We start from the raw sequence: 12,777 nt of genomic DNA on the forward strand, positions 1-12,777 counted from the left end.
CAATTTTGATAAACTCCCTTATCTACTGGGTGAAAAACCACAGTGTGCCATCACAGCTGCAAGATTTGTGACATGTTGCCACAAGAAAAGGGCAACTGTCACGAACGTCGTATGAAGGAGTGGACCAAAGCGCAGCGTTAGTAGCGAACATACTTGCTTTATTTAATTAAAGCATACACACGAAATAACAAAACAATAAACGACTCGTGAAGTCCTCAGTGACAATGACCGAACACGGAACAAAAACCCACAAACACAAAGTGAAACACAGACAGTTAAATATGGCTCCCAATCAGAGACAACCAGCACACAGCTGACACTCGTTGCCTCTGATTGGGAGTCACTCAGTCAAACATAGAAATAAACAACCTAGAACACCCAACATAGAAACCGAACACATAGAACGCGAACACACCCTGGCTCAACATAATGAGTCCCAGAGCCAGGGTGTGACAGTACCCCCCCCCTAAAGGCGCGGACTGCGACCGCGCCTCAACAAAACCCAAACAGGGGAGGGCTGGGTGGGCATTCCTCCTCGGAGGCGGCTCCGGCTCGGGCTTGACCACCACCCTTCCATAATTCCCCCGTAGCGCCCCTGGTCCGGTCTGACCCCGCTGGCTGGATCTGGACTGGACATCGACGGAGCGGATTGCTTACGCTCCGTTGTGGAGCAGCTGACTGGTACCTGATCAGGCACCGGACTGACGACGCGCACCCCTGGCTTGGCGCGTGAGGCCGGAACGGACCGGACCTGGCTGACGATGCGCCCCCCTGGCTTGGTGCGTGGAGCAGCAACGGACCGGACCGGGCTGACGATACGCACCCCTGGCTTGGTGCAAGGAGCCGGAACGGGCCTCACCGGACTGACGACTCGCACCCTTGGCTTGGTGCGTGGAGCAGCGACGGGCCGGACCTGGCTGACGACTCGCACCCCGGGCTTGGTGCGAGTAGCAGGAACGGGCTGAACCAGGCTGACGACTCGCACCCCTGACTTGGTGCGAGTGGCAGGAACGGGCTGGACCAGGCTGACGACTCGCACCCCTGGCTTGGTGCGAGTGGCAGGAACGGGCTGAACCAGGCTGACGACTCGCACCCCTGGCTTGGTGCGAGTGGCAGAACGGGCTGGACCAGGCTGACGACGCACACCGTAGGCTTGGTGCGTGGAGCAGGGACAGGCCGGGCTGGGCTGGCGACGCACACCGTAGGCTTGGTGCGTGGAGCAGGGACAGGCCGGGCTGGGCTGGCGACGCACACCGTAGGCTTGGTGCGTGGAGCAGGGACAGGCCGGGCTGGGCTGGCGACGCACCCCGTAGGCTTGGTGCGTGGAGCAGGGACAGGCCGGGCTGGGCAGGCGACGCACACCGCAGGCCTGGTGCGTGGAGCAGGAACAGGCCGGGCCGGGCTGTCGACGCACACCGTAGGCCTGGTGCGTGGAGCAGGGACAGGCCGGGCTGGGCTGGCGACGCACACCGTAGGCTTGGTGCGAGTGGCAGGAACAGGCCGGACCGGGCTGGCGACGCGCACCGTAGACTTGGTGCGTGGAGCAGGGACAGGCCGGGCCGGGCTGGCGACGCACCCCGTAGGCTTGGTGCGTGGAGCAGGGACAGGCCGGGCTGGGCTGACGACACACACCGTAGGTTTGGTGCGTGGAGCAGGGACAGGCCGGGCTGGGCTGACGACGCACACCGTAGGCTTGGTGCGTGGAGCAGGGACAGGCCGGACTGGGCTGTCGACGCACACCGTAGGCTTGGTGCGTGGAGCAGGGACAGGCCGGACTGGGCTGGCGACGCACACCGTAGGCTTGGTGCGTGGAGCAGGAACAGGCCGGACCGTACTGGGAACACACACCACTGGCCTTAAACGGGGATCAGGAACGGGCCGGACCGGACTGGCAATACACCTCAGTACCTCTCGCCGTGCCTCTACAACTTCCTTCCCTCCTCTCGCCAATGGCTCCCGTAACCCGGTGGCCTTCTCTCCTCGTCTCCCATTTCGCCCTGTGGCAGCCTCCTGCTGCCCAGTCCCCCATGCCGTGTGCCCCCCCCTAAAAAATTCTTGGGGGTGCCTCTCGTCCGTCCGACGATGGCACTGCTGACGCCGCTGCTCCTCTCTCGCCAGGGCCTTAATCCTACCCCAAGGTCCCTTGCCCCCGAGCATGTCCTCCCAGGACCACAATTTGCCCACCTGGGCCATCGCCAGCCTCTCCATCTCCTTTCCTGGCGCTTCCTCCCATGTCCAGTCTGCCTGCTCCTGGACACGCTGCTTGGTCCTTTTATGGTGGGTTTTTCTGTCACGAACGTCGTATGAAGGAGTGGACCAAAGCGCAGCGTTAGTAGCGAACATACTTGCTTTATTTAATTAAAGCATACACACGAAATAACAAAACAATAAACGACTCGTGAAGTCCTCAGTGACAATGACCGAACACGGAACAAAAACCCACAAACACAAAGTGAAACACAGACAGTTAAATATGGCTCCCAATCAGAGACAACCAGCACACAGCTGACACTCGTTGCCTCTGATTGGGAGTCACTCAGTCAAACATAGAAATAAACAACCTAGAACACCCAACATAGAAACCGAACACATAGAACGAACACACCCTGGCTCAACATAATGAGTCCCAGAGCCAGGGTGTGACAGCAACCAGTGAAGAACAAACACCATTGTAAATACAACCCATATTTATGTTTATTTATTTTCCCATTTGTACTTTAACTATTTGCACATTGTTACAACACTGTATATATACATAATATGACATTTGAAATGTCTTTATTCTTTTGAAACTTCTGAGTGTAATGTTTACTGTTAATATTTATTGTTTATTTCACTTTTGTTTACTATCTACTTCACTTGCTTTGGCAATGTTAACACACGTTTCCCATGCCAATAAAGCCCTTAAATTGAATTGAATTGAATTGAGAGAGAGAGAGAGAGAGAGAGCGAGAGAGAGAGAGAGAGAGAGAGAGAGAGAGAAGCAGGATGGGATGACATAATCTGCACTACAGTCGTGGTCAAAAGTTTTGAGAATGACACAAGTATTGGTCTCCACAAAGTTTGCTGCCTCAGTGTTGATGATGGCAATTTGCATATACTCCAGAATGTCATGAAGAGTGATCAGATGAATTGTAATTAATTGCAAAGTCCCTCTTTGCCATGAAAATGAACTTCATCCCCAAAAAACATTTCCACTGCATTTCAGCCCTGCCACAAAAGAACCAGCTGCCATCATGTCAGTGATTGTCTCGTTAACACAGGTGAGAGTGTTGACGAGGACAAGGCTGGAGATCACTCTGTCCTGCTGATTGAGTCAGAATAACAGACTGGAAGCTTTAAAAGGAGGGTGGTGCTTGAAATCATTGGTCTTCCATGGTTACCTGCAAGGAAACACGTGCCGTCATCATTGCTTTGCACAAAAAGGGCTTCACAGGCAAGGATATTGCTGCTAGTAAGATTGCACCTAAATCAACCATTTATCAGATCATCAAGAACTTCAAGGAGAGAGGTTCAATTGTTGTGAAGAAGGCGTCAGGGTGCCCAAGAATGTCCAGCAAGCGCCAGGACCGTCTCCTAAAGTTGATTCAGCTGCGGGATCGGGGCACCACCAGTGCAGAGCTTGCTCAGGAATGGCAGCAGGCAGGTGTGAGTGCATCTGCACGCACAGTGAGGCAAAGACTTTTGGAGGATGGCCTGGTGTCAAGAAGGGCAGCAAAGAAGCCACTTCTCTCCAGAAAAAACATCAGGGACAGACTGATATTCTGCAAAATGTACAGGGATTGGACTGCTGAGGACTGGGGTAGAGTCATTTTCTCTGATGAATCCCCTTTCCGATTGTTTGGGCCATCCGGAAAACACCTTGTCCGGAGAAGCCAAGGTGAGCGCTACCATAAGTCCTGTGTCATGCCAACAGTAAAGCATCCTGAGACCATTCATGTGTGGGGTTGCTTCTCAGCCAAGGGAGTGGGCTCACTCACAATGTTGCCTAAGAACACAGCCATGAATAAAGAATGGTACCAACACATCCTCCGAGAGCAACTTCTCCCAACCATCCAAGAACAGTTTGGTGACAAAAAAATTTTTCCAGCATGATGGAGCACCTTGCCATAAGGCAAAAGTGATAACTAAGTGGCTCGGGGAACAAAACATCGACATTTTGGGTCCATGGCCAGGAAACTCCCCAGACCTTAATCCCATTGAGAACTTGTGGTCGATCCTCAAGAGGCGGGTGGACAAACAAAAACCCACAACTTCTGACAAACTCCAAGCATTGATTATGCAAGAATGGGCTGCCATCAGTCAGGATGTGGCCCAGAAGTTAATTGACAGCATGCCAGGGCGGATTGCAGAGGTCTTGAAAAAGAAGGGTCAACACTGCAAATATTGACTCTTTGCATAAACTGAATGTCATTGTCAATGAAAGCCTTTGACACTTATGGAATACTTGTAATTATACTTCAGTGTACCATAGTAACTATTGACATAAAGATCTAAGAACACTGAGGCAGCAAACTTTGTGGAGACCAATACTTGTGTCATTCTCAAAACTTTTGACCACGACTGTACAGTAACATTTGAACAAAGATGCGCGCAAGCAAACACACACACACAAATGTATTATTATTGCTAAATACTGCACAATTTAAACACTTGACCCCCAATCCCCCCTTCCCCAAAACACATGTATATATTGGACTATAAATTGTGCCTTCCTGTATTATACTTATGCTACAATGTTTAATCTATTCTACTGAGCCATCTACTTTATGTTCGTATTGTTATCTTTTCTTATTTCTTATTGTTGTTGCATTGTCAAGAAGGAACCTGCAAGTAAACATTTAGTTGGACGGTGTATATCATGTGTATCCAGTACATACAACTAAACACTTGAAACACACACAGTACAAGTACACACTCCTGTTCTCTCTCTCAGAGATACACACATTCACTATCGTTGACATGCCCCCAGGACTAAATCATTTGTTAAGGATTGTAGTGAGAGAGATGGATATCATATTGTTTGGGAATCTGCTTGAGATAATGTCCAGGTTATGAACAGAGTAATACACACAGTTAACCTCATAACCTGTCATCTCTGCCTGTCCCACTTCTGTCCAATAACAGTGTGTCCCTCCTGTTTTTCCGTAGATACCCAGTTCAGGATGTCCATTCTGGAGCGTCTGGAGCAGATGGAACAGAGAATGGCTGAGATAACCAATCACCATCAGAGCTCCGAAACCACAGCAACCACGGGGGGAGGAGGAGGAGGTGGCACTGACCACCAGTCTCAGGTAACTTAATTGGTTTATTGATTGATTGATTGACTGGTTGGTTGGGTTGATTGATTGACCCCTGTAACATCAGTCCCAAAACGGTGTATTTTTCTCCCTCCCTCTCTCCCTTCCTCCCTCTTTCTCCAGCTCTCCCCAGCCGAGGGTTCGTTTGAGGGCCGTGTGGTAGTAGTGTGTGAGAAGATGATGACCCGCCCCTTTTGGGTTTCCCCCAATCAGCTGATCCACAGCCGGAGCTCCCGGGGCATGACCCTCCTGCACCTGGCCGCAGCTCAGGGCTACGCAGGGTTAATACAGACTCTCATTCGCTGGCGGTGAGAACACACACACACACACACACAGGTATATTAAGATATGACTCTAACTGTGCTCCTCTGTTCCTCAGCACTAAGCATGCAGACAGTATAGATCTGGAGTTAGAGGTGGACCCTCTCAATGTCGACCACTTCTCCTGCACCCCACTGGTAAGAGACAGTGTGTGTGTTATTGTGTTTGTGATGTGTTTGTGTATGTTCTGTCTGTGTTCTGTCTGTGTTCGTTTATTTAATGCTGTGTGTATATGACGTGTTTTGTCTCTGCTCTCTCTCCGTAGATGTGGGCATGTGCTCTGGGTCATACAGAAGCAGCTCTGGTTCTGTACCAGTGGGACTCCAGAGCTTTGGCCATCCCTGATTCACTGGGCCGCCTGCCACTCAGTATTGCACGCTCACGGGGACACACTCAATTGGCCGAGCTCCTGGAGCAGCTGCAACAGGCTCCTCCTAATCAGGGTCCGCCCACCGACACCTGGATGGACAGGTGGAGCAGCGAATCAGAGCCCAGTGCACAGAGGGAAAGTCCCACCCCCAACTCTAACCCAGGTGAGAGTTGGGTTACTGGATAGTCAAAGGTTGAATATACACTCACCGGCCAGTTTATTAGGTATACCCATCTTGTACCGGGTTGGACCCCCCTTTGCCTCCAGAACAGCCTGAATTATTCGGGGCATTCTACATCGTGTCGGAAAAACTTTCCACAGGAATGTTGGTCTATGCTGACGCGATGGCATTACGCAGTTGCTGCAGTTTGGACGGCGGTACATTCATGCTGTGAACAGCCCATTCCATCTCATCACAAATATGCTCTATTGGGTTGAGGTCTGGGGACTGTTTAGACTACTCAAGTAAACTGAACTTGCTGTCTTGTTACAGGCAATGTTTTCCCACTCTTCAATTGTCCAGTGTTGGTGATTGCGTGCCCACTGGAAACACTTCTTCTTGTTTTTAGCTGATAAGAGTGGAACCCGTTGTGTTGTCTGCTGCAATAGCCCATCTGTGACAAGGATCGACGAGTTGTGCGTTCCGAGATGCCGTTCTGCACACCACTGTTATACTGCGCCATTATTTGTCTCTTTGTGGCCCGCCTGTTAGCTTGCACGATTCTTGCCATTCTCCTTCGACCTCTCTCATCAATGAGCTGTTTTCATCCACAGGACTGCCGCTGACTGGATGTTTTTTGTTTGTCGCACCATTCTCGATAAACCCTGAACACTGTCGTGTATGAAAAGCCCAGCAGGGCGGCCGTTTGAGATACTGGATCCGGCGTGCCTGGCATCGACGATCATGCCATGCTCAAAGTCTCTTAGGTCACTCGTTTTGCCCATTCTAACATTCAATCGAACAGTAACTGAATGCCTCAATGCCTGTCTGCCTGATTATATAACAAGCTACGTGACTCACTGTCTGTAGGAGCAATACATTTTCATGAACGGTTTACCTAATAAACTGTCCGAGTGTACATTGGGATAATCAGTTCTGAGGGCTGCAGTTTCATCTGTGATATCATGCTCTGTCTCTCCAGACCTGAGGAGAACCAGGACAGAACCCCAGCAGAGCAACCAGAACCAGAGCCTCAGCCAGAGCCAGGGTCATTGCTGGGCTCACAAGGGCCAACCCCAGCTGCAGGGCCAACACCGGGGGCTACAGGACAACCAGGGAGACCCCCCACCAGCCAAGAGACTCAAACTCAATTCTGAGGCCCAGCAACGGCCAGCCAACCCCCCAACCCCCCCCCACACTCCCTCTCATCACCCCAACCCCCTATGCTCTCAACTACCCAACCTCAGCCCCCTTAACACCCCAAATCCCCACCTCCCCAGCCCCCCTCTCTCCCACCTGCAGGCCAGGTTAGGGGGGTCAGGGGGTGGCAGTAGGTATAGCTTGCGGCAGGCTCTTGGGAGGCGGAGTTTGGCCAGGAGGATTCTGGGAAAGGAGAGACAGGCCAATCGTCTGCGTCAGGGGGGTGTATCCATCAGGGGGGAGGAGTCAGAACTGCTGACCTATCAGGAGGACAGTGAAGACCTGCAGGTAGGAGGGGCCTAGGCTAGTTTGACCAATGAATTAGCTCCACTGAAGGATCCACTATTTCTTCACGCAAGCACTTATTTGTTTGTGTGTGTGTGTGTGTCTGTTGCAGATGAACATGATGATGCTGGCTGAACACATCATGGAGGCCACTCCTGACAGGATCAAACAGGAGGCTTTTGTTGCCACGGACACTGAGACGTCGTCCCCAGAGGCAGATGGGGTCAGCGGTGATGTCAGCTGGTTAGCTAGTTACATTGGTGACGTGGAGCGGTGAGTCCAGAAAGCTCCTTTCTATATATGATACAGTGATATTTTCTCGTATTGTAGTGTATATTAAAGCCTACACTCTCCCTCATACTGCTTCTGCTGCTTCTCTTTCAGGTTTCTGTACTCCAGGCCCAAGATGCCCACCCCAAGCCCCATACCAAGCCCCCTCTCTGGGCCTGAGGATCAGGATAGTCCCCTGGCTCCGCAAGGCCTCCCCTGCCCGGCCGACTGGAGCTCCTTCCTGCACTCATCGCTCAGAGGGGAGGCCCCAGACACCAACCCTGCCCACTTCACACTGACGGAGGCGGAGCAAAGACAACTGTACGAGGCCGCAAGACACGCCCACCACACTCTCAGAAAGTACAAGGTACACTAAAATCACTGAAAGCACAAATAAATACAACAGAGAGGTCAAGTAGAAGAAGACTATTCTAGGTTACCAGTTCCCCTAGCCAGGTCCCCGGCTCCACAGGTGGAAGGGTGAATGGGTGGATGTCTGGAGCAGCAGTGTGTGTGTTTGTGCGAGTCACTCTGCATAGGGACCTTGAGCAGAGCATGGCCTGGGTAGAAGAAACAACTGCACTGCATTATCTCTCTCTTTCTCTCTCTCACTCTCTCTCTCTTATCCCTCATAAGGATATTGCTGTCTTTACACTGCATCAACTGTAAGATCTAGAATCCAGTGTTGTGAAACTTTGGGGTCAACCATCTCTGGCTCACATGCCCACTCCTGGTCTCGCCCTTGTGGTTGCCATGCCAACTCACCCCTCCCTCCGTCCGTCCTTCCTCTAGGGCCGGCCAATCCAAGAGCAACGTAAAGAGACAGTAGCAGTGGTCCAGCGCTGCTATAAGAAATACAAACAGGTACAATAACACTCTCAATCCCAGATCAGACCAATCACAAGAACACACCAGCCCTGCTACTCATACCACTGACCAATCAGCACTATACAGCCCAGCCATGAGTCAGGACAGCTGGAACACAGCAGCTGACATACCTTCTACTGTATGTAGTCAGGTCCACTATGACTGGATGTGTCCACAATGTGGCCTTCATACTCTTCATACTGTCTCTCTCTCTCTCTCTCTCTCTCTCTCTCTCTCTCTCTCTCTCTCTCTCTCTGTCTCTCTCTGTCTCTCTCTCTCTCTCTCTCTCTGTCTCTCTCTGTCTCTCTCTCTCTCTCTCTGTCTCTCTGTCTCTCTGTCTCTCTGTCTCTCTCTCTCTCTCTCGCGCTCTCTGTCTCTCTCTCTCTCTCTCTCTCTCTCTCTGTCTCTCTGTCTCTCTCTCGCGCTCTCTCTCTCTCTCTCTGTCTCTCTGTCTCTCTCTCGCGCTCTCTCTCTCTCTCTGTCTCTCTCTCTCTCTCGCGCTCTCTCTCTCTCTCTCTCTCTCTGTCTCTCTCTCTCTCTCTCTCTCTCTCTCTCTCTCTCTCTCTCTCTCTCTCTCAAGCTGTCATGGATAGCCTTGAAGGTAGTGTGTCACTCTCTGTCAATCTCTGTCTTTATTCTAGAACACATTGTTTGAATGTACATTAAGTTTGAACTGTTTCCCTGACCAGTCCAATGTAATCTCTGTCAGTATGCACTTTATAAGAGGATGACGCTGGCAGCCATCCTGATCCAGAGCCGCTTCCGTAGTTTCCACGAGCAGAGGAAGTTCCAGCAGAGCCGCCGAGCAGCAGTACTGATCCAGCAATACTACCGCAGCTACAGACACTCTCTCAGGTACACACACACACAGCACGCGCGCACACACACACACACAGACAAACACACACACACCCTGACTGTGCCGTGTGGTTGTCGTCCTGCAGCAGTCTCCTCACTAAGAGACAGAACCAGGCTGCTCGTAAGATCCTGAGGTTCCTGCTCCGATGCCGCCACAGGTACTAATACACAGAATCTTCTTCCTGTTCCAGACCATCAGCTCTCACTACATCACCATGATAGAGAGGACACAAGTGTTGACAATGTCCGTCCTCTCTAGCATGGCTGTGTAGTGACAACCCCATCCCTCCTCCCCCATACCCAGTGTGTGTGCTAATAGTTGGTGTTGTTTTGCTGTTTCTATGAAGCCCCTTGATGGACCATAGACCAGTCAAACGGGTAAGTGAGCTCCAGCAACTCAGGTTGGGCTTTTCTTACACCCGCTTCATACTCTCATTTCTTACTTTCTCCTCTCTCTCTCTCTCTCTCTCTCTCTCTCTCTCTCTCTCTCTCTCTCTCTCTCTCTCTCTCTCTCTCTCTCTCTCTCTCTCTCTCTCTCTCTCTCTCTCTCTCTCTCTCTCTCATATATATATTTTTTCTCTCTCTCCCCATGGCTGATGCCTGTTTGCATGTCAGCTCTCTGAGAGGGAACTCTGGGTCAGTCCAAACCTCAAACATAAACTCCTCTACCTGTCTCTCTAGTCCCTTTGCTCTCTCTTTCTGAAGATTGCTGGATGCTGCTGGTATTGCTGCATGACTGACATAGCGAGGGAGTAGGTCTTGCTGCTTTACTTCCAGGGAGTGGGGCATGCTTTGAATGACATCACATCCTCTGTGGGAGGGGCTTCTCTCTTGTTTGGCCTGGCAATATCCTGCTCTTATTTTTGGCTTGGTAGTTGTTGAGGGGAGGGGGGGGGGGAGGTGTGTGTGTGCATGAGACCGCACGTCTTAAATTCATGTGAGAACTGTAACCCAGAAAGAGGCTTGTGAAACTAAAGGACTGTTTGTTCTCCCCAGTGCCACCCATCAGTGTAGTGTGAGTGTGTCTGACTAGGGCTCTTCTCTCCTCCAGGGCAAGAGAGCACAGAAAGGCCAGGGGTCCTGAGAGCCAACCGCCCAGTCCAACACAGAGCCGCATCATCATGTGAGCTCCTCTACACTCTTCTCTTTCCTCTGCTCCTCTCCCTTCTTCCCTCTGTCTCACACAGGGGCAACTCTCCATTCCCCCGTCCTTTCCCTCTCCCCATCCCTCTTACAATGGGACTACTTCCCAGTCCACACTCTTCCCTCCCTCTCACAATGGGACTACTTCCCAGTCCACACTCTTCCCTCCCTGTCACAACGGGACTACTTCCCAGTCCACACTCTTCCCTCCCTCTCTCCATTTCAGACAGAGAAAAACTATTCCCCAAACAGACTACTAACACTCAAATAGGAGGATGAGGAGGGATACATGGCAACTATATCACTAAAACAACACAGGGACAACTCTCCTTTCCTTTCTCTCCTCCCTCTCCTCCCTCTTTCCTCCCTCTCCTCCCTCTCCTCTTTCTCCTCCTGTCTCTCCTCCTGTCTCTCCTCCCTCTGTTTCTGAGAGACAAACGCTTCCCAAACAGACAGGGACACATGGCAACTATATCTGGGAGACTGCTCTGATGAACGTATGGACCTGGCTCTGGCCACAGCATCGCTTTACTTTCACCTTCCTCCAGATCACAGGGAGGAAACTACATTACCCTCATGGCATCTTTGCACTCTTCACAGATCAATGGTTTCTTCAATAGCAAAAAAAGAAGGATACACCTATAGAACATGTTCCATACGGAGAATGGGATGATTGGTTTTCTGATATGGGCAACATTTGCATTGACATGCATAATCTATATGGGACCTGCTGTATTTTCTAAATAAATGATACATTTTAGAAAAGGAAAACATAAACCAAATATCACTCCCATGTCCTTGTATGCATGCACTGTTTTTCACTAGCTCTTCTTCTTCCATGGCTTGTATGGCAGTTGACAAAGTCAATGTGACATTACCACACTCTGATTGGCTGGATAGACCTGTCAACCAGTCACCCAAAAAGAAGGACTACACTTGAATGTAAGAAGAATATTAACCGATAGAGGTTTGGGTCTAAATAACAATGTCTTCATTTGTTATATTGACTTGTCTATGAAGTCATTCTCTGAGGCAGCATTTTGCTAGGCTGACGTTTTGAGTCTGTGTTTGTTGAATGGTATGCATGTGTTTGAGCTGTGAGCTCCTGCATGCTAACCAAACTGCTTAAGTGTTGTTTATTTTCTAGTTATGTGTAGTGGTGTCTCACTTCTGTCCTCATCAACCTATCCCTGTGTTCATAATGTGCTCTATGTAAGGAAAATAACCTGGGTTTCCTATGTGTTTTATTGATGTATTATTTATCTATTTATTTTGTATTTTTTGCTTTTGTAAATGTTTCTTCTTGTTTAACCTGGTTATGTTCTTTAATTTCAGTTACAGTAAGAAAAGGGCATTTTCGATCAAATCAGTTTTATCCCCCTATTGTGTGGTAATGTGTGACATATTCGGTTCAGGATGGTTAACTGTCTCTGTCAATTTGTTCTTAACATGAACTTTAAAAAGCCACATATGGTTTTAAGGAGAGTGTCACATTGCATTGCCTTGACTTCTTATAGACTGTGAGAAGTCCCTACGCTATACACTAGACCCTGTCTAGGACATGGGTCCCTAGCTATATTCACCCTTATAGAGGGCAGCCCAACACTTATTTTTGACTATTGAGCGTCTCTGTACATAAAATGACGAGGTAAGGGTATAAATGGAGACCCTGGATCTTTTTCATAAGAAAATACTGTATTTAAGAATATATATTATTTTACTTCTGTAACAATAATGTGGGCAGATAGAGACCCTGGTAAACAGGACAGTTGTATTGTTTGTAAATAATGTAAATACTAACCATGGATCTATGTGCATGAGAATTAAGACAAAGAAACCGGGCAAGAAAACCAACATAAAAATGTTTGTGGCTATGGACTGTAAGAGGATTTTAACTACTTCTCTTTATGAGTGTTTGATATACAATACCAGTCAAAAGTTTGGACACACCTACTCATTCAAAGTTTTTCTTTATTTTTACTATTTTCTACATTGTAGAATAA

At 49.7% G+C, this 12,777-nt stretch overlaps 1 protein-coding gene across 1 annotated transcript in view; it reads left to right on the plus strand.

Moving 5' to 3' along the window:
- LOC121574625 (calmodulin-binding transcription activator 1-like) overlaps positions 1 to 12,718 on the plus strand; it is an 84,391-nt gene extending 71,673 nt beyond the window's left edge. Inside the window, exons 11-22 of the mRNA XM_045223220.1 lie at positions 5,152 to 5,294; positions 5,424 to 5,608; positions 5,680 to 5,758; positions 5,887 to 6,154; positions 7,134 to 7,639; positions 7,749 to 7,909; positions 8,021 to 8,273; positions 8,699 to 8,770; positions 9,483 to 9,628; positions 9,718 to 9,789; positions 9,979 to 10,009; positions 10,683 to 12,718. Coding sequence (XP_045079155.1) covers positions 5,152 to 5,294; positions 5,424 to 5,608; positions 5,680 to 5,758; positions 5,887 to 6,154; positions 7,134 to 7,639; positions 7,749 to 7,909; positions 8,021 to 8,273; positions 8,699 to 8,770; positions 9,483 to 9,628; positions 9,718 to 9,789; positions 9,979 to 10,009; positions 10,683 to 10,715 — 1,949 coding nt within the window. The 3' untranslated portion in view covers positions 10,716 to 12,718. The remainder of the gene's footprint in view (positions 1 to 5,151; positions 5,295 to 5,423; positions 5,609 to 5,679; positions 5,759 to 5,886; positions 6,155 to 7,133; positions 7,640 to 7,748; positions 7,910 to 8,020; positions 8,274 to 8,698; positions 8,771 to 9,482; positions 9,629 to 9,717; positions 9,790 to 9,978; positions 10,010 to 10,682) is intronic.
- The last annotated feature ends 59 nt before the right edge of the window (positions 12,719 to 12,777 follow it).

This window comes from Coregonus clupeaformis, chromosome 10 (genome assembly GCF_020615455.1).
Source record: "Coregonus clupeaformis isolate EN_2021a chromosome 10, ASM2061545v1, whole genome shotgun sequence".
Lineage (NCBI taxonomy): Eukaryota > Metazoa > Chordata > Actinopteri > Salmoniformes > Salmonidae > Coregonus > Coregonus clupeaformis.